Genomic DNA, 21,974 nt, shown 5'->3' with positions numbered 1-21,974 from the left:
TATCTAATATCCATCTATTAACAAATATTAACAAATGAGTGAATGGATTAGATCTTACAGAATAATTGAGTTGAATATATATATATATATATATATATATATATATATATACCTTTTAGTATGGAAAAGGTGAAATTATGTAGATTCTTATACTTGTAAAAGTATATATACATGATGTTATAAACTCATAAGCATTTCTTTGGAGAGCTCACAGATAGCAATAATTACCGTATATACTCGAGTATAAGCCGAGATTTTCAGCCTCTTTTTTGAGGCTGAAAGTGCCCCCCTCGGCTTATACTCGAGTCATCGCTGTCTGCCCGCTCGATCAGCGTGTCGAGCAGACAGACAGCGGCCATTCTATAATTCAAAAGCCGCGCCTCCGGCTCCGCCTTCGCCTGTGATAGGCGGAACACTGAATTTCCCAGCAGCCTGTGTTCCGCCTATCACGGACATCGTCTCATCCTCGTACTACGGACGAGGATGAGACGATGTCCGTGATAGGCGGAACACAGGCTGCTGGGAAATTCAGTGTTCCGCCTATCACAGGCGAAGGCGGAGGCGCGGCTTTTGAATTTTACAATGGCCGCCGAGGCGCCGACGAAGAGGGCACGGGACGGAGGCAAGGCACGGCACGGCACGGGACGGGACGGGACGGAGGCAAGGCACGACACGGGACGGAGGCAAGGCACGGCACGGGACGGAGGCAAGGAGGCAAGGCACGGGACGGAGGCTCGGGACAAAGGCTCGGGACACAGGTAGGCTGGACACACACACACACACACACACACACACACACACACACACACACACACGGACACACACACACAGGGATGGATGGATGGAGACACACACACACAGGGATGGATGGATACACACACACACAGGGATGGATGGATGGATGGAGACACACACACACAGGGATGGATGGATGGAGACACACACACACAGGGATGGATGGATGGATGGAGACACACACACACAGGGATGGATGGATGGATGGACACACACACACACACAGGGATGGATGGATGGATGGACACACACACACACAGGGATGGACGGACACACAGGGATGGACGGACACACAGGGATGGACGGACACACAGGGATGGACGGACACACACACAGGGATGGACAGGCATGTCTCACCCTCGGCTTATACACGAGTCAATAAGTTTGCCAGTTTTTTTGGGGGTAAATTGGGGGCCTCGGCTTATATTCGGGTCGGCCTATACTCGAGTATATACGGTAGTTAGTTTCCTTCACCTTCCCCCACCTGTGAGAAGGAAGGATTCACATTTTTTTAAGATGTAAAAGTTCATGTTTTAGTTAAGATTATAAGTTTGTTATACTACAATATTTCTTGATTAGGATATTATTATTTCTTCATTAGGAATAATAACATTAGTTTTTCTTGTAATATTCAAAATATACTTACATATATATAAATATAAAACCATATATTTAAACCAGCCCTGTTAAAGATAAAGTGCGGGTCAGTTTTTAGGAGTAAAAAACTAGTAACAGAAGACAGAAAGGCAGATCTGCTGCAGACACACCACAAGACATTGACGAAAGCTGCCATATCTACATACACACACATCTGATTCCATCTTCAGTTTAAGAATATAATACATTATTAAAGATATTTTTACAGTCTACATTTTGATATTGTTCTTGTACTATTTTGCTATTTTTTATTATTAAATCAATTTTTTAGTTTTTACACAAGAACTGAACGGACTTTCTTGGGATTTTCCTAATCAATATGAATTATTGAAATATCGATATTAAAACTATAAAACAATATTTTAATATTGGCGAGCCTTAGCCATCTTCATTTTGTCTGAATAGCGAACATTTTTAAATTATTTCTCCTTCTGCTTGCCGAGAGGGAATACAAGCAGATCTGCTGTAGACACACCACGAGACATTGAAGACATTGAAGAATGCTGCCACATCTACATACACACACATCTGATTCAATCTTCATCTTAAGAATATAATACATTATTAATGATATTTTAATTTTTTAATTTTTGTAATATTTTAATGATATTTTTACATTCTACATTTTGATATTGTTCTTGTAATATTTAGCTATTTTTATTATTAAATCAATTTTAGAGTTTTTACACAAGAATTAAACAGACTTTCTTGGAACTTTTCTCATCAATAAAATTTATTAAAATATTGATATAAATACTATAAAACAATATTTTGTTTGTTTCCCAGCTACAGCCATATCCCAACTAACCACACTTTTCTCTTATCATAATGTAAAAAAAAATAACATTCCAGATCATATACAGTGGATGTGTTAAAGCTTATCTCCAGCATTAAAAAATAAAATAAAACATCACAGAAGGTATACTACAGCATTAAAACATCCAGAATGGTGATTAAGAACCTTTCCAAGGGACAATTATTAGGATTGGTAGAGTTCAGAAGCTCCTGTCAGTGCTGATGCGTTACAAGGTTTCCACCCCTTCATCAATGTAGTGCCACCAGTATGAATGAATGAATGAATGAATAACTTGTATAGCACTACATATGTGAACTAAATCGCCACAGGGCGCTTTAAGGAAGGTATCTAGTGCTAACATTGGTATAGAGTTTGAGTGCTCTCCTCTTCTTAGTACACCATCAGGAACTGATCACTAAAGCTACACAATATACCCTTCCAAACGATCTCCTTGTGGTCTTCTTTCATACCACCACTATGCCTGTGGGAGCCTATAAATGATTGCCCCTCACCTCTTGAATGTTGCAAAAAGTCTGAAACCATTATTATGGAAGCAAAGCACAATCCCTACACGAAGAGGCTGACACATTAGGGTGCCAACTACAATGGGAGATGAGGAATGGGTACCTAAAGTAAAGAAAGGCTATAAGCAATTCTATACGTCTTGGACCGCCTAGATAGAATTTACCACCTCTACTGAATATAAGACAATCATGATAATTATAGTCCAAGTCCTCTTGGTGCATGCCTAGATGCTGAATTCAGAGATGTGAGATGATATAATAGGTGTTTTCTTAATGTTTCTCTTCCGCTTTCTTACTCTTTCTATATCCATTCTTTATTGTTTTCCCGATTCTGTACAGGTGTAGATTAACAATGTGTTCAGTCCAACCTTGTGCTCAACTACTATTGTAATTTTCTATGAACTGGATTCAATTCAATGACCTCAATATGGAATCGGTTTATTAGGCATGAAGCCTAAATTAATTCACTTGGATTTTGCCTTTCCTCAGTAATCCTTTCATACAGTTTGACATTGTTTCACATTGAAACTTCTGCTGCTTTCTTCAGGCCAGCCAATTACAGGTGGAGCTGTATTGTACATCAATATGGATTTATGATGGGCATGATACAAGTGTGACCCTTGTAAGTGTGTTCCCACTTTTTATATTTGTTATTAAATTATTTTTTTGCACAATCCAGTCTTACCAGATATTTCAAATTGGCAGGTATTGATAGGTGAAAAGGAGTATCTTACTTGGTGAATGTGTTCTCTTTTATATACTGTGACATATAATACTTTTTATCTTGTATTTCAGTTGAATCTTTTTGAAAAACCCCAAGGGGAAACCTGAAGACAAAGTATGATATAAAAACAAATAAAAATATAAAAACATAATATATATAGTGTATGTACACACACACACATACAGTATACTGTGTACAGTTCTGCAAGCATGTGCTGAAATAATTAATTTAGGTGGAATTATTTTTTGTCCTCTGGTAATTTAACATATTTGTATACATTACTACCCAATCTTACAGTTTTTTTTTTTTAGCTTAAAGCCTTTGTTACCTCAACACTTCATATTCCTGACACGTGCCGCTTTACCATGTACTTGTATTAGAAAGTATACTGTTTTCTTTGTATTGCCTCCTTTATGTGAAATCCCTGGTATTCCTGCTAGTCTCCCTGCTTTCCTATTGAAAATATGAGCACACTAAGCAGGAGAGCACACTGCGGTCAGTTCTATAGCTATGCTGGGAACTCAGCCTGCTCTCCTCCAATGAATTGTCCTGACACCCCCCCCCCCCCACACAGCCATTTACTGGGGAGATCAGTGTGCTGCTGCTTCTCCTCCCCCAGCTCTTATGCAGCTGAGAACATAGGGAATGTGATCACTTATAAAAAAAGAAAAAAAGGTATTTATAATTATATATATATATATATATATATATATATATATATATATATATATAATGTATTTGCCTTTCATTTATATTTTAAACAGAGTGGATTGTTTTACAAGGCTATCATCTACAATCACTTTAAGCCCCCGTACACACGTGTTGTCGGATAATCCGACTGTGTGTGGTCTGCATCGGACTGTTTCCGTCGGAATATCCGTCGGACCAAATTTTCCAACTTGTTGGAAATATTTTCCGACAAACTGGTCCAATAGGACATACTCCGATCATGTGTAGAGAATTCCGATCGGACAAAGTGCCACGCATGCTCAGATCAAATTCCTACACCAAAGCTATTGGCTACTAGCCTGAATGTAGTCCCATCATAACGAAATTACGTCATCATTTTCTGAAAGATCGGATTTTTCGACAACTTTGTCCGACCGTGTGTATGCAACAGTTTCGGACACAATCCGACGGACAAAATCCGAGGGATTTGGTTGGCAGAATGTCCGACCATGTGTACGGGGGCTTAGACTGCCCATACATAAACAATTATCTTGTACAATTTTCCTTTAGGTTTACCAAAATCAATATGAGGTCAGACCTAAACACTGTCAGTTTGTATGCAATCAGGCAGGCCCTTGTACTACATAGTTGAAGGTAAATCTAAAGGAAATTGAATAAGACGATTGTATAAGGTATGGCCCACACTGCAAGGGTTAACTGCTCATTTAGTCTTGGGGAGAGTTAAAGCAATTTAATTTACCTGATCCTCCACTCCCCAGGCAGATGACACCACATATGCTCTGGAGTTGGACTGTCTCTTGGTGTTATCATGTCCATGCGGGGCTAAGAACCCTGTGTTGATGCTGATGAAGTAAGGACCTTAGACCACTGGAACATGGATGAAAATATGCTATGAGGACAGGTCCAGCAGTGTAATGAAGTGGAGGATTAGGTAATTATATATTCTTTCTCTGCCCCTTAGACCTAAACAAACTAAATCCACACTGCAAGGGCTGATTTTTAATTTTACTGTAGTTTGGATTTAAGTATATCCTCACACTAAAGTTATCATTGGGGGAGTATAAGCTGACCATGAAGTAAAGTGAAGAAGTACTGTATAGGCGGACAGAGCAGAAGCAGAGCATGGACCACAAGGGATAAAACAGGAGAAAGAATGGAGTCTGAGCATAAACAGGAAGAGGGAAGTAAAGGAGGCAAAATTACAACTGGTTGAAGACCAGGGGGCATAAAGGAGGCAGAGGGTGAGCTATTGATGGAAAGAAGTATAGAGGACAGGGTGACAACACCTAATCATAAAACACTAGGAAGGGTTGAGAAGGCAGCATAGAAGTTAACCAAAGAAGAAAGAGGCATAGCAAGAGTGAGAGAGAAAGCACATCGTAGAGGATCGTGGGCCAGGGAAAGAGAGAGGAGAATGTTGGATAAGCTCATAGACAGGGGATAGAGGAGGCAAAGTGGATCATTGAGAGAATAGGTAGAGTGAGACTGAGCATGATTATGGCTGGTGGGAAGAAGGTAAGGGTGAATATAGACAAGGAAGAGAAGAGGTAGAATGGAACTAATTGTTGCTAGGGGAAGGAGATGGGAGAAGACTGACAACGGGTCATAGTCCAGTGGAAGAGGATGCAGAGGAGGAATTGGTCAGCCATGAATCAAAGGATAAAGAGATAATAGGCAAAGAGGGAGCAGCAGGGTTTCTGCTAGAAATCACAGGGCCCCATACAGCCTACCCAAGAGGTCCCCCTCCGGCCAAAAGTGACTAAGGACATAGATTTATCAGTCTCTTTCTCTACAGCCCCAGCTGCACAGATGAATGAATAGGAAGCAGTCTGAAGCTTCCTGCTAATTCACAAAATGAAGCATAGTAAACCGTTTGTTGAAGCTGTTATAGCTGCAAAGGGTGGGCCACCTCAATATTGAACCCTACAGGCTAAGACTGGGATGCCATTAAAGTTCATGTGCGTGTAAAGGCAGGCATCCCAATACTTTTGGTATTATCGTGTATGTGGGCTTCACAGGGACTGAAATAAAAAAAATGTCTGGCGTTAGAGACTTTAATAGATATTCAGTAAACCTGTTCTTACCATCAGGGCTTCCCAGTCTTAGATGGAAGGGTGCTGTATATGGTTCTGTCCTTATGAGTTAATTGCTGTTCAAAGTATGAAATTGATGAGTTTACATATATTCATGGCACAGAGACTACGGGGCTCTTACACTTGTGACAAGAAATGCTAGGTTCAATGTAAAGCACTGGCGGCCCATCTCCTTAACCGATTCAGCCCCAGAAGATTTTACCCCCTTCCTGACCAGAGCACTTTTTGAGATTTGGCACTGCGTCGCTTTAACTGACAATTGCGCGGTCGTGCGACGTTGCACCCAAACAAAATTGACGTCCTTTTTTTCCCACAAATAGAGCTTTCTTTTGGTGTTATTTTAATACCTCTTCGGTTTTTATTTTTTGCACTATAAACAAAAAAAGAGTGACAATTTTGAAAAAAACGCATTATTTTTAAAATTTTTGCTATAATAAATATACCCCAAAAAGATATATATATATATATATATATATATATATATATATATATATATATATATATATATATATATAATTTTCCTCAGTTTAGGCCGATATGTATTCTTCTACATATTTTTGGTAAAAAAATAAAATAAAAAAATTGCAAATAAGTATATTGATTGGTTTGCACAAAAGTTATCGTCTCTACAAAATAGGGGATAGTTTTATGGCATTTTTATTATTAGTTTTTCTTTTACTAGTAATGGTGGCGATCTGCGATTTTTATCGGGACTGTGACATTATGACGGACACGTCAGACAATTTTGACACATTTTTGGGACCATTGGCATTTACACAGCGATCAATGCTATAAAATGCATTGATTATTGTGAAAATGTCACTGGCAGGGAAGGGGTTAACACTAGGGGGCGATCAAGGGATTAATGTGTTCCCTAGTGTGTGTTCAACCTGAAAGGGGGAGTGGACTGTGTAGGGGGACAGATAGATTGCTGTTCATACTCTGTATGAGCAGACAATCTATTACTTCTCCCCTCAGGCCGCGTACACACGCGGGGACTGTTCGCCCAACTTTGTCCGTCAAACAGTTTCGGCAAACAGTGCGCTCAAAATTAGCATGGACGGACATGGCCACACACGACGAACGAACAGTTTGCTGAAACCGTGCGCGATGACGTGAACGGCACGTACGACGGGACGAAAAATACGACGTCCTATACACTGCATTATAACTTTCGGCGTGTAAATCCTTTCTGAGCATGCGCGGAACTTAGTTTGACGAACAAGCCTACACACGAGGGGACTGTTCGCTGAAACAAAGTTTCAGCAGACAGTTTTTCGGAATTTCCGAAAAACCTTGTTCAGCGGACTGTTCGCTGAAACTGTCCGCTGAAAGCCCACACACGAGCGGACTGTTTGCCGAAACACTGTTCAGCGGACAAAGTTGGGCGAACAGTCCCCGCGTGTGTACGCGGCCTCAGAGAACCAGAAACTGTGTGTTTACACACACAGATCCCGGTTCTCCGTGTCCCCCGTGGAGCCCGTTGGTGATTACGACCACCGTGCACTCGCATCGGCTCTGTGGGCGAGCAGGTGGTGCGTGTGCCCCTAGTGGACAAAGACTGAACCGAGATAACATGAATATAAAATATTGGGTTACATCAAGTAAGTAGATACCAAACATCAAAAATAATCAATCTTGATTGGGAAAGTGAAGTTCCACTTTAAAAATGCACTAAAAACTAAAAAATGTGATATGCATTTTTACCACTTTTTTTTAATGGACCAGTGTAAAAGGCCCTTAGGCATGCAAAGTAATAAGCGCATAAACATTTCAGTTTAAATGTATCTGATGTACATAATTATATTTGAAATACCAAAAAAATATTGATAATTGTGATTACAATACTTACCTCGTATTGAGATTCTTGAGTTGCTTGCATCTATATTTAAAAAAAAAACATCCAAAATGTATAATACATGGGAAAACAAATATCAAGAGTCAGATGACGCCAAGCTATGCAGTGGAATAACGTCCTTACAGGATGTCTCCAATTTACAATTTAATTGGGCAACTAAGTGGCAAATGAGGTTTAACCAGTTGCCGACCGCCGCACGCCGATGTACGTCGGTACAATGGCACGGGCAGGCATAAGGACATACATGTACGTCCCTTGCCTCCCGCGGGTCGGGGGCCCGATCGGGCCCCCGCCCGGTGCCTGCGGCGGTCGGTATTCGTACGGGAGCGATCCCGGACGAGGGGACGGCCATTCATTCATGGCCACCCCCTCGCGATCGCTCCCGACGAATAGAAATCCCCGGTGACATCACTTCCTCTCCTGTAATGTAAACACAGGAGAGGAAGTGATGTATTCTCTCCTCCGTGTCGGTATTTTTCGTTCCGACACGGAGGAGAGCGGATCAGTAAGTTGCACCAACACTCTACACACACAGTAGAACATGCCAGGCACACTCACACCCCCCCTTTACCCCCCGATCACCCCCCCAATTACCCCTGCCCCCCAGTCACAGTGACACCAATGTCATTTTTTTTTTTTTTTTTTTTTTTTTTGCATTGGTGTCATTTGTGACTGTAATAACTGTTAGGGCAGTTAGAGTTAGCCCCCTTTAGTTCTAATGTACCCCCCTAACCCCCCCAATAAAGGTTTAACCCCGTGATCACCCCCCGTCGCCAGTTTCACTAAGGCTGGGTTCACATTGCAGCGGTTTATGAGAACGAATGTGATTCGCACCGCACTGCAGTGCAAATCACATCCGATCTCTGTGCGATTCGAGTTCAGCCATTCGCCGCACCCGCCGCACCCGCCACACCCGCCGCACCCGCCGCAAATTCGCACGGGACCCTTTTTTTGGCCCGCAGCAGAATCGGATCGCATGGGTGTTCACACCATGCGATCCGAGTTTGCAGATCGCACTGCGATATGCGAACTGATCTGGGGGTGTCAGTAACATTTCACTGACACTCCCAGCAGTTCGCATAGGGCAGTGTGAACTGCCGCCGGGAGGCATGCGATGCGGGAACCCGCCGCGCATTCGTGGCGTTCCCGCATCGCTCCAGTGTGAACCCAGCCTAATAAGCGATCGTTTTTCTGATCGCTGTATTAGTGTCACAGGTGACGCTAGTTAGGCAGGTAGGTATTTAGGTTCGCTGCAGCTTTTTATAGCGCCAGGGACCCCCATATACTACCGCATAAAGCCCCCTAATTGCCCCCTAGTTAACCCTTTCACCAGTGATCACCATATAACTGTTACAGGTGACGCTGGTTGGTTAGTTATTTTTTTATAGTTTCAGGGCACCCGCCATTTATTACCTAGTCTCACTAGTGTACCCCTAAATTTAGGGGTGTCTACTTTCCAAAATGGGGTCATTTGGGGGGGGTTTGTGCCATCTTGGCATTTTATGGCCTTCAAAACTGTAACGCCCTTAGAAAGCCTGAAGGCGGTGCTTGGTTTTCGGGGCCCCGTACGCGGCTAGGCTCCCAAAAAGTCCCACATATGTGGTATCCTCGTACTCAGGAGAAGAAGCAGAATTTATTTTGGGGTGTCATTTCACATATGCCCATGGCATGCATGAGCAATATATCATTTAGTGACAACTTTGTTAAAAAAAAAAAAAAAAAAAAAAAGTTTGTAATTTTCCCGCAACTTGTGGCAAAATATAAAATATTCCATGAACTCAACATGCCTCTCAGCAAATAGCTTGGGGTGTCTACTTTCTAAAATGGGGTCATTTGTGGGGGTTTTGTGCCATCTTGGCATTTTATGGCCTTCAAAACTGTAATAGGTAGTGAGAAGTGAACTCAAAAATTTACGCCCTTAGAAAGCCTGAAGGCGGTGCTTGGTTTTCGGGGCCCCGTACGCGGCTAGGCTCCCAAAAAGTCCCACATATGTGGTATCCCCATACTCAGGAGAAGCAGCAGAATTTATTTTGGGGTGTCATTTCACATACGCCCATAGCATGTATGAGCAATATATCATTTAGTGACAACTTTGTGTAAAAAAAAAAAAAAAATTTTTTTTTTGTCATTATTCAATCGCTTGAGGCAAAAAAATAAAATATTCAATGGGCTCAACATGCCTCTTATCAATTTCCTTAGGGGGTCTACTTTCCAAAATGGGGTCATTTGGGGGGGTTTTGTACTGCCCTGCCATTTTAGCACCTCAAGAAATGAGATAGGCAGTCGTAAACTAAAAGCTGCGTAAATTCCAGAAAACGTACCTTAGTTTGTAGATGTGACAACTTTTGCGCAAACCAATAAATATACAATTATTGACTTTTTTTTTACCAAAGACATGTGGCTGAATACATTTTGGCCTAAATGTATGACTAAAATTGAGTTTATTGGATTTTTCTAATAACAAAAAGTAGAAAATATCATTTTTTTTCAAAATTTGCGGTCTTTTTACGTTTATATCGCAAAAAATAAAAATCGCAGAGGCAATCAAATACCATCAAAAGAAAGCTCTATTTGTGGGAAGAAAAGGACGCAAATTTTGTTTGGGTACAACATTGCATGACCGCGCAATTACCAGTTAAAGCAGCGCAGTGCCAAAGTGTAAAAAGACCTCTGGTCATTTACCAGCGAAATGGTCCGGTCTGAAAGTGGTTAAAGTGGTTGTAATCCGTTACAAACCACTTTGACCTACAGGTAAGCCTAGATTAAGGCTTACCTGTAGGTCCAAGAAATATCTCCTAAACCTACACGGTTTAGGAGATATTTACAAAAAGACAGGCACCGATGTCTACGTTAGTGGCCGCTCCCGTGCGCATGCAGTGGGTGGCCGGAGCAGCGATACCCGGAAGAAGATGGACGCTACGTACTACAGGGGACAGCGGTGACATCACTGGCTTCTGTGTTAAGTGACACATAATGGGCTACTATGTGATGCATAGTAGCCCATTATGCTTTACCTTTGCAGGGAGACCAAGAAGAAGTAAACCCATCAGGGTTTACTTCCTCTTTAATGTTGATAAATGTAAAGTTATGCACTTGGGGGATAAGAATATGCATGTATCATACATACTAGGGGGAGTAAAACTGGGGGAATCAATGATGGAGAAGGATCTGGGGGTTTTGGTAGATCATAAGCTTGAAATATCAAACAATTTTGATAATTGTGATAATAATACTTACCTCATATTGAGATTCTTGAGTTGCTTGCATCTACATAAAAAAATAAAAAATAAAACATCCAAAATGTATAATATATGGAAAAAACAAATAAATGTCAGAAGTCATCAGAATTAATTTTATTAACTATATTTGAATTACTTCTAGTAGGTTCTTTTTAACAAATTGTATTTCCTCTCGAAGCAATAGTCTAATAAAAGATATAAAATTTGTGTTGGATATCCCAAACGTGAGATGTTCCCCATCATAATTCCTGAAGCTATTCCGTGTTCATTGGGAGCTGTAAGTAATTCCACCATCTTTGGTGTGTTCTAGCGCCTCCTGTACCATTCCCCATAATAGAAAAAATATAAATAAAATTCAACAGGCACGTGGGAACTTCTTATAATGGCCACAACAGTAGGTGCATAGGCCCAGGAACCTGAGCAGAGATGCAGAGATATATCACCAGTAGGGATGAGCCGAACACCCCCCGGTTCGGTTCGCACCAGAACTTTCGAACGGACCCCACGTTCGTTACGAACGTTAGAACCCCATTGAAGTCTATGGGACTCGAACGTTCGAAATGGAAAGTGCTAATTTTAAAGGCTAATATGCAAGATACTGTCCTAAAAAGGGTTTGGGGACCTGGCTCCTGCCCCAGGGGACATGGGTCAATGCCTAAAATGTTTTTAAAAATGGCCGTTTTGGCGGGAGCACTGATTTTACTGACGATTAAAGTGAAAAAAAAAAGTGAAATAATCCTTTAAATATGGTACCTGGGGGGTGTCTGTAGTATGCCTGGGAAGTGCCACGTGTTTCCCGTGTTTAGAACAGTCCCTGCACAAAATGACATTAAACGGAAATAACACCATTTAAAACTGCTTGCGGTTTTAATGTTATATCTGGTTCCTGCAATATGGTTGAAAATCATTCAGAAAAATGGCATGGGTAGCCCTCCCTGCCCATTACCAGCCTATTTGGGTCTTGTACGCATATTAAGGGGAACTCTGTACCCATATTAAAAAAGGAAATGCGTGTGGCCCCCAGGCCCTATATACTCAGAACAGCAGTATACAGGCGGTGCAAACAAGACAGGGACTGTGTAGGTTTGTTGTGTTAAGTTGAATCTGTTTGTAATTTTCAACTGGTACATTTTTAAAGTGTAGCTCCAGTCAAAAAAACGATTTTTAAGCTTTTTGGAAAACATAGGGAAGGGTTATCACCCCTGTATAATTTGTTTTGTTGTCCATCTTTTTTCATCTCACTTGCTGTTGTCTCCTTCCGTTTGCAAGTAGGAGATGTTTGTAAGTTGGATGTTTGAAAGTAGGGGCCTGCCCTATATGCTCTGCAGAAATGGCGGAACAAGGTGTTGGTTTTGCCACAACATTGTAAGCCCTCAAAGTGACTCTTGGTGGGCGCTGGAGCGCCCTGCTGTGAACGATTATATCAAGAATTGTAATTACATGCCATTGTTGAACAGTGGTAGAAAAAATGACCTTTGGTGGTTGTGGTGCTGGTGCCACAACACTATAAGTCCTCACCGTTACTCTGGGTGGGCACAGGAAGGGGCCCTCCTGTGAAATATTATATCAAGAATTGTAATTACATGTCCCTGTTAAACAGGGGCAGAAAAATTGGGCCTTAGGCACTGGTGCTGGTGCCACCACACTGCAACCTCTGCCATATACTCTAGTTTTATTGCAGGAATTAGCCCTGCTGCAAAGCATTGCATCAAAAATTGTACTTAAACGCCCCTGTTGCGGTTCAACATGTCCAGCTGCCGAAAAGAAGGACAAGCATGTCCCATGGCCACGTGCTGATGACAATGCACCGCGTCCATGACCAGCACTGTTGTCTCTAGACACAGAGCCTGCTTGCCCTCTTTTATCGGCTCGTGCCTGTCTGCCTCTCCTTGCTGGCCTTCCAGACATGGTAATGGCCTGAAGGGAGTTGGGTAAAACAGCAGTTGGGTAGTTTATATTGTGCTGGAGGCACACAACACCCACTAACTCCTGCAGATGCCTTTTTTATAGAACACCAGTGATAAAGGGGTATATACAGATGTATCTCCTAAAACTACTGACTGCAAGCTCTATTATTAAAGATAGATCACTAGCTATATAGGTGAGGTGAATATCGCGGTGTATACTGCGGTCAGGGCATGCAGACAATAACCAGAAAACAGCAGAGATAAAGGGGTATATACAGATGTATACTGTGCTGTGCTGGAGGCACACACAACTTCCAATAACTCCTGTAGATGGCAAGTGGGCTCAAATAGAGAACAGCTATGTAGGTGGATATAGCGGTATGTACTGGGTACAGAGCACGCAGACAGCACGCACTATCTCCTAACACTACTGACTGCAAGCTCTATTATTAAATATATATAAATATAGTGAAGTGAATAGTGAATATAGTGGTGTATACTGCGGTCAGGGCACAGACAATAACCACTACACAACAGCAAGATAAGAAATCAGCCAAAAACGATCGGTGTGTACTGTGTTGAAGGTACACAGAACACCCACTGCTTCAGATGCTAACACACTACACGAGGCCGCCTCAATGGCGGCCTTATATAGTGTGGGGCGTGCACTACACAGCCTGAGCTACGATTGGCCACAGGCATCCTGCCTGTGGCCAATCATGGCTCTCCTCGCTGCTGGCGCTGCGATTGGCCAAGCATGCGGGGTCACAGTGCATGCTTGGCCAATCATGAGCCAGCAATGCACTGCGCCATCGCAGTGCATTGTGGGCCGTGAGCGCCATGCGAATTTTGACGCGAACGGACCAAGTGTTCGGATTTCGCCGAACGGACGAACAGCCAATGTTTGAGTTGAACGTACGTTCGACTCGAACACGAAGCTCATCCCTAATCACCAGTACAGAAAAGCTCCTATTTTTATATATATATATATATATAAGTCCACGTCGGTCATTGTAACATGTGCAAAAGCAATCAAGCCCTCCCAAGGGTTTATAACATACCAAAAAAAAAAAATCAAGAGGGATTGCTGCACAAAAAAATGTTTTAATGAAAAAAATTAAATAAGCCAAAGTATACAGGCAGTCATAGTGGTAACGGTTTCAGGCTGGTCCAGATCACGCCCTTCTTCAAAACTTCATGCCTACAAGTGACTATATACAAAGTACAATTTATATAGAGAAAACTCATCTGCACTCTGTCAAGCAATCAGTCTGTCTGGAATCAATTCATTACTGGATCACAGTTAGCAAAAACTTTGTAGTAAATGACATAATATAATATAACATAATATAATCCCGGAACAAAAAGATCAACAGGTGTAACAGCATTTCCACATTTGACAGATAGTATCAATCGCCCGGGAATCCTAAAGAAAATGAAAAAAAAAATAAAATAAATTGTATATATATATATATATATATATATATATATATACATATATTATATATATATATATATATATATATATATATATATATATATATATATATATATATATATATATATATATATATATATATGTGTGTGTGTGTGTGTATATATCGGCAATTTTCTAAATCTGTGTTGCTGTGTACTGCGCATGCGGACACTATCTGATGGGGGACCTTATATGATGGGACAACGGGATTATATTATGTTATATTATATTATGTAAGTTCACTATAAAGTTTTTGTTAACTGTGATCCAGTAAATAATTGATTTCAGACAGACTGATTGCTTGATAGAGTGCAGATGTGTTCTCTCTATATAAATTGTACTTTGTATATAGTCACTCATAGGCATGAAGTTTTGAAGAAGGACATGATCTGTACCAGCCCAAAACCATTACCACTATGATTGCCTGTATACTTTAGATGCTTTAATTTTTTAATTAAAACACTTTTTTTTTGTGCAGCAATCCCTCTTGAATATATATATATATATATATATATATATATATATATATACCGTATTTGCCGGAGTATAAGGCGGCTGGGCATATAAGACGACCCCCTACTTTTCAATTTAAAAAGTTGGTATTGTGCTGTACTCACTGTATAAGATGACCCCCTTGTGCAGGAATTCCATATGTTCAGAAACGAAGTTGGCGCCGGGTAACATGCTGTCTCACAGTATACATATAGTATACCGCCCTGAGCCAATCACGGAAAGCTATGCATTCTATTATTGCATACAGTGCCTGCTCGGATTGGCAGAGGCTGTTACATCATCAGCCCGCGCCTCTGACTCTCACAGCCAATCCGAGCAGGCTGCAGAGGTTGTTACTCCAATCCGAGCAGGCGCTGTATTCATTAATAGAATACATCGCTCGCCGGGATTGGCTCAGCAGTGTATATTGAATGTATACAGTATTACCGCACACTCGGCGAGTATTCGGCTTTATATTCGGCGTATAAGACGACCCCAGCTTTTTTCTCATTTTTTTTTACTGTTAAAGGTTGTCTTATACGCCAGCAAATACGGTATATATATATATATATATATATATAATGTTTTTTTAACGATCACATATCAATGCAGTTGTATCTGGCACAGTTCAAAGACAAAATTAAAATGGGAATAGGGCGCACCCTACTGTTATGATTGATATCTTGCAAAGGTTTGTAGAATTCTTATTTCACACGGATATATGCTCCTCTTCTTCTGACACTTATATAATGGAACCATGCATCAGAGGGGGGGGGTGGGGGGTGGGGTCACGGGTGGCCCCACCCTCCATTATATAAGAACTGTCAGAAGAAGAGAAGCGTCACACAGCGGGAGCCTCCCATTGATGCGGAGCGGCCCGAGAACGAAGCAGGGAAGAAGATGCCGTGGAGGAAGATGCCAGACGAGAACACCGTAGCAAGAAGCAGAGGATCGGAGGAAGAAGCAGAGGAAGAAGAAGATGGAGGAAGACACCGAAGGATGATGGAAAGAAGAAGGAAGAAGACCCGAAGAAGATGGAAAGAAGAAGACTTTAAATAAAGGAATTGTCAAAAACGGCCTCTTGTCATTTCTAAAAATGTTGACACTTTTTTTGTGAAATGATAAGGGTACTTTTGTACCCCCTTACCATTTCACAAGGGGGGGCGGGATCTGGGGGTCCCCTTGTTAAAGGGGGCTTCCAGATTCCGATAAGCCCCCTGCCCGCAGACCGAGCTACCTGTATGCCCTGTTCCTCTGCCTGCTAGGTTGGATTCCCTTGTTGATGACCTCGGATCGGATAACGATTATTCTCTGAACTCGACCTGCCTTTTGACTACAGATTGCATATCTGTTTGCTTTGCTCAGTTTGTGCCTGCCCTGGTGTCGTAGCCAGGCACTATAGCATTGTCTATAGCAAGTCCTAGGGGCCACCAAGTACCGGTAGGCCTGCTTACCTTATGGGAAAGGGGGCTGCTATAGGTGAATAACACAGAAGCTAGCTATAGTGACTGGCCACCTGTCTTAGGGGTAAGAGTGACAATCCAGCTTAGCAACTTATTGAGGAGGTCTGACATTAAAAGAGAAGTATGGCTTTTTTTGTCATGCTTCTCTTGTGGGCATTAATTACTGCACTCCTGTGGCCAAAAAACAGCCGACAATGGTGTAAAAATGTCATCAAAACCTCTAGTGAGACCAGGAAAAGGAGAGAAGAGCTACAACAGGCGGGCACAGTGCTGGATCGAGAATGGACTCAGGTAAGTGTTTAAGGGGGGTCTGGGGGGAGATGATAATGAAAGGTATTTATCTAAATGCAGAGAATACATTAAGGCAAAAACTTAAACCTGAATATATTATTTCTAATATGCAATAAATAAACATAAAAAATAAATAAAATAAACAGAGTTATTACAGTAATTTCTGGCTGAGCAGTTTCAGAAGTATGTGATTGAGAAGCACTTACATTTTCATATACTGGGTTTTCTGGAGAAGAAGAACAATTTAATATTATAATGCAAAATAATACCACAAAAAAAAAAGTAAAATAATCAAACAATGCTAAAAGTGGTTTTAAAGGCTGAAGATGTTTTACCTTCATGCATTCTATGCATGAAGGTAAAAAAAACCTTCTGTGTGCAGCTCCCCCTAATACTCACCTGAGCTGCATCTCGATCCAGCAATATGCACGAGAGCCTCGGCTGTTTCGAGTCTCCCTACCTCAACGGCTGAGACAGCAGTGGCAGCTATTAGCTGCCACTGCTGTCAATCACAGCCAGTGATCCAATGAGGAAAGAGTGGAGGGGTGGGACTGAGCCACGACTCTATGTGTCTTATGGATGCATAGAGCAGGGCTTGGGAGCGAGCATGCACCAGTGCCTCAATAGCAAGCTCCCCACTGGTCAAGGTAGAGGAGCGAGGAGCGCCGGCGGGGGACCCAAGAAGAGGAGGATCGGAGCTGCTCTGGGCAAAGCCACTGCACTGCTTTTTTAAAGCCAAACCTTCAATAGCACTTTAAAGGAAAAGTATGTACCGTATATACTCGAGTATAGGCCGACCCGAATATAAGCCGAGGCCCCCAATTTACCCCCAAAAAAACTGGCAAACTTATTGACTCGTGTATAAGCCGAGGGTGAGACATGCCTGTCCATCCCTGTGTGTGTGTCCGTCCATCCCTGTGTGTCCGTCCATCCCTGTGTGTCCGTCCATCCCTGTGTGTCCGTCCATCCATCCCTGTGTGTGTGTGTGTCCATCCATCCATCCATCCCTGTGTGTGTGTGTCTCCATCCATCCATCCATCCATCCCTGTGTGTGTGTGTCTCCATCCATCCATCCCTGTGTGTGTGTGTCTCCATCCATCCATCCATCCATCCATCCATCCCTGTGTGTGTGTGTATCCATCCCTGTGTGTGTGTGTCTCCATCCATGTGTGTGTGTGTGTGTGTGTGTGTGTGTGTGTGTGTGTGTGTGTGTGTGTGTGTCCAGCCTACCTGTGTCCCGAGCCTTTGTCCCGAGCCTCCGTCCCGTGCCTTGCCTCCTTGCCTCCGTCCCGTGCCGTGCCTTGCCTCCGTCCCGTGTCGTGCCTTGCCTTGCCTCCGTCCCGTCCCGTCCCGTCCCGTGCCGTGCCGTGCCGTGCCTTGCCTTGCCTCCGTCCCGTGCCCTCTTCGTCGGCGCCTCGGCGGCCATTGTAAAATTCAAAAGCCGCGCCTCCGCCTTCGCCTGTGATAGGCGGAACACTGAATTTCCCAGCAGCCTGTGTTCCGCCTATCACGGACATCGTATCATCCTCGTCCGTAGTACGAGGATGATACGATGTCCGTGATAGGCGGAACACAGGCTGCTGGGAAATTCAGTGTTCCGCCTATCACAGGCGAAGGCGGCGCCGGAGGCGCGGCTTTTGAATTATAGAATGGCCGCTGTCTGTCTGCTCGACACGCTGATCGAGCGGGCAGACAGCGATGACTCGAGTATAAGCCGAGGGGGGCACTTTCAGCCTCAAAAAAGAGGCTGAAAATCTCGGCTTATACTCGAGTATATACGGTAAATCTAAAAAAATGTAAGCATCCCTGCTGCAGCATGGATGTGTTGTTGCAGCTGTCCCTTGCTGACTCTAAACCCTACAACTGAGTGATCACATGATCGCTGATTGCTCAGTTCTCCATCTGCTCAGAGCAGAGAGCGATGACTGTCAGTCAGCAATCTCCACTACGCCCCTGCAAAGCTCGCTGGAGTTCCGGGCTGGCAAGGGGGCAGGAGCGGCTGGCTCAGGCTTTCAGCGTCACTACAAGGATTAGCCAACTGCCAATCAGGCATCTGGATAGACCTCAACATCATGGTCAGGATCATTCTAGAGCCTGGAGCAGATCTGTAACATCAGCTGACAGTGGGATTTAGCCCACTTTCAACTGTTTCTGGGTCAGAGGAGAGCAAAAGTAAGTTTATCTAAGTTGGTTTAATTCCCATTAATTAAGAAAATAAATGATTGGTCAGAGTATAGATATTGTTTTAGGTCTGTAGGAACTTACCATTTTTTGCACTGTTTGATTGCCTGCAAAGAAAAAAGGTTGTGAGTTTCTAATATGGTGAAATACATTTGTAGCTTATAGAGATACATTTTACAAAGATGATAAGGAGAACATTTGATAGTAATGGAATAGTTACAAAATAGCAGTCTGACAATATCATTGGAAGAATGATCATTCTGTAAAACTCATCTAAAGATGGAAAGATGTAGGATAAGACATATTACCATTCAGTTTAGCATTGGAGCCTCCCTCTTACTGTTTGGCAGCAAAACCAAGGTGCTTGCCTTATTATCAGGCGTACCAGTGTTGGCCACACAAGGTAACTGCATGACGATAGCACAAGGAAACTGCATGATGGCAGAGCAAGGAAACTGCATGTCGTTCAACAAAGTTTTATGTTTGCTTAAATAATATGTGAGTTAACACACCCTCGTGATCACTGGACAGACCATCTGATAGATCTCATACTAGAAGGAACATTTCTTCACTCCCACCATAGACACCGGTCCCAGTCTGGAGGACAGAGTGATTTTGAGTGAAACTTATACACAATACATGTTACTGACCTCACTCTGAAGACATAGAGGGGAGCCACTGAACATTTCACAAGGCCTTGTATATTCATGGCCCAGGCCCAATCTCTGGGAAGCTCTGTTCCACAGCAGCCTTAAGATAGGGACCTAATTGTGGGAAGAGTGGATCAAATGGTCATCAACCCACCCCTCCGACAAGGCCTTTGTCACCAGCCACCACTGCTCTCACTCCTGAACTGGCTCCTTCTCCTATTTATACAGATATTACTCTCTCTTAAATTTACTTCATTACCGCCATAGTTGTATACTTGGTGGTACCTGGTGGTACTAGGTGGACACGCTCTGCTTAGTGGAGACTACATTGTTGCATGTGTGGCCTTCCTCCAGCTTCCCATTGAAAGGGCCCTATGGGAGGGGGCGTGGCCAGCGCATGAGCTGAATGGAAGCTCTGTGAGAGATCTCCGTGACACGAACGGGCATATTAGCGACAATTCACAGCGAATATCGGTAAAAAAGATACGAACAGATGATGGAAGAGTTGCTGAATCCGAAGGTGATGTCAAAAAAGCGGAAAGACGAACGAAAAATGAAAAAACTAACGACATTCTCCTCTCAGTCAGCGGGAGGGAGAAAAAAAGATGGCACAGATCCTCTCACAGCTGCTGTACTAGCAACAGCCTCCTCAGGGAGAGCGCACTAAACTGACAGGCCTGATGCTGCTCTAGAAGAATCACCTCAGAAAACACATCTGGAATCTCCTCATGAGGAAGATTACCTCAGCCCTACATGTCGCAGCCTGGCTAAAACTCGTATCAAACTGGATTTCACAGGCCAGGAGGTAAGCTATAAAATACCTCATATTAGTCAAGATAACACAGTCATAACTCCTATAGCTTCACCTATAGCCGCATTCCCCACTAATAACCAGCCTATTCTGGACACCCAATTAAAAGAAATGCTATTAACTTTACATACTTCGCTTCATACGGATATTTTACAACTCACAAATCAATTCTCCAAAGCAGTGAACTCCTTAGGTGAAAGAGTACACACTATTGAGAACTCTATGGGAGACATGACCAATACTATTAATGATTTAATAGATGCTCATGAAGAAAATAAAGCTGAATAAGGCCCCTTTCACACTGACGTCCCGTTCAGGCCCGCCTGTCAGTTTTTCAGGCGGACCTGAACGGGTGCTCCATAGAGCTCTATGGAGTGTCGGATGTCAGCGGTGACATGTCCGCTGACATCCGACCTGCTCCGATCCGAAAAAGTGTAACGGAGGAAAAAGCTATTTTTCCATCCGTCTGCGGATCGGATCTGGTGACGACGGGCACTGCGGTCCGTCGTCATCCGATCTCCCATAGGGGAGAGCGGCGCTGTGACAGGTCTGTCCCTGCGCAGTGTGCAGAGATGGACCTGTCATCTCCCTGCTCAGCGAGGATCGACGGAGTGATCCCCGCTGAGCAAACGGATATCCACGGGGCGGATCAGAACTGATCCGCCCCATGTGAAAGGACCCAAAGAGTGGCTTAAATTTAAAATCGCAGATTTAGAAGACCGCTCAAGGAAGAACAATCTCAAAATCAGGGGTATCCCTGAAAATATACAGCAGTCTGATCTTAAAAAATATGCCACTGACTTATTCTCCAACTTGCTGTCAGCTATACCAGCCTTAGAGCTCACAATTAATCGTATCCATCGGATTCCGAAACCGTCATTTCTCCCTCCACAGATACCACGTGATGTACTACTTAGAGTACACTTCTACCATGTTAAAGAACAAATCCTATATAAAGTGCGACATCTAGGACAACTTCCACAACCATATAATACAATCCAGATTTATCCTGACTTGTCTAAACATACTCTAGATATGAGAAGACAACTTTCCACGATTACAAAGGCTCTGCGTAATCATAAAATTGAATACCGTTGGAAACAACCATCTAAACTACTGATACAGAAGAACGACACCTACCATACAATCACTTCTGTGGAACAAGGCATTAAGTTACTTCACGCATGGGGTATTATCCCCGAACCAACTCCACCTATCGGAGCTAAGAAGAATCCGGAGAAACTTACGCCACAATGGCATTAGCTTTCATTGACTAGATCCGGTCAAAATACAATCCTATCTATAGGAAACCGATCTATCAGCTTG

At 42.8% G+C, this 21,974-nt stretch overlaps 1 protein-coding gene across 1 annotated transcript in view; it reads right to left on the bottom strand.

The window, feature by feature from the left end:
• Positions 1-3,502: 3,502 nt before the first annotated feature.
• LOC143933385 (cell adhesion molecule CEACAM2-like) overlaps positions 3,503-21,974 on the bottom strand; it is a gene marked incomplete at its 5' end in the record, with an annotated part of 37,936 nt that continues 19,464 nt past the window's right edge. The window contains 2 exons of the mRNA XM_077456252.1: positions 3,503-3,599; positions 11,375-11,404. Coding sequence (XP_077312378.1) covers positions 3,503-3,599; positions 11,375-11,404 — 127 coding nt within the window. The remainder of the gene's footprint in view (positions 3,600-11,374; positions 11,405-21,974) is intronic.

The sequence above is a fragment of the Lithobates pipiens genome, unplaced genomic scaffold (genome assembly GCF_037356315.1).
Source record: "Lithobates pipiens isolate NorthernLeopardFrog02 unplaced genomic scaffold, aLitPip1_a1.2 Scaffold_27, whole genome shotgun sequence".
NCBI classification, from domain to species: domain Eukaryota; kingdom Metazoa; phylum Chordata; class Amphibia; order Anura; family Ranidae; genus Lithobates; species Lithobates pipiens.
The sequence above is the reverse complement of the archived record's forward strand: the minus strand, read 5'-3'. Positions and strand labels throughout refer to the sequence as shown.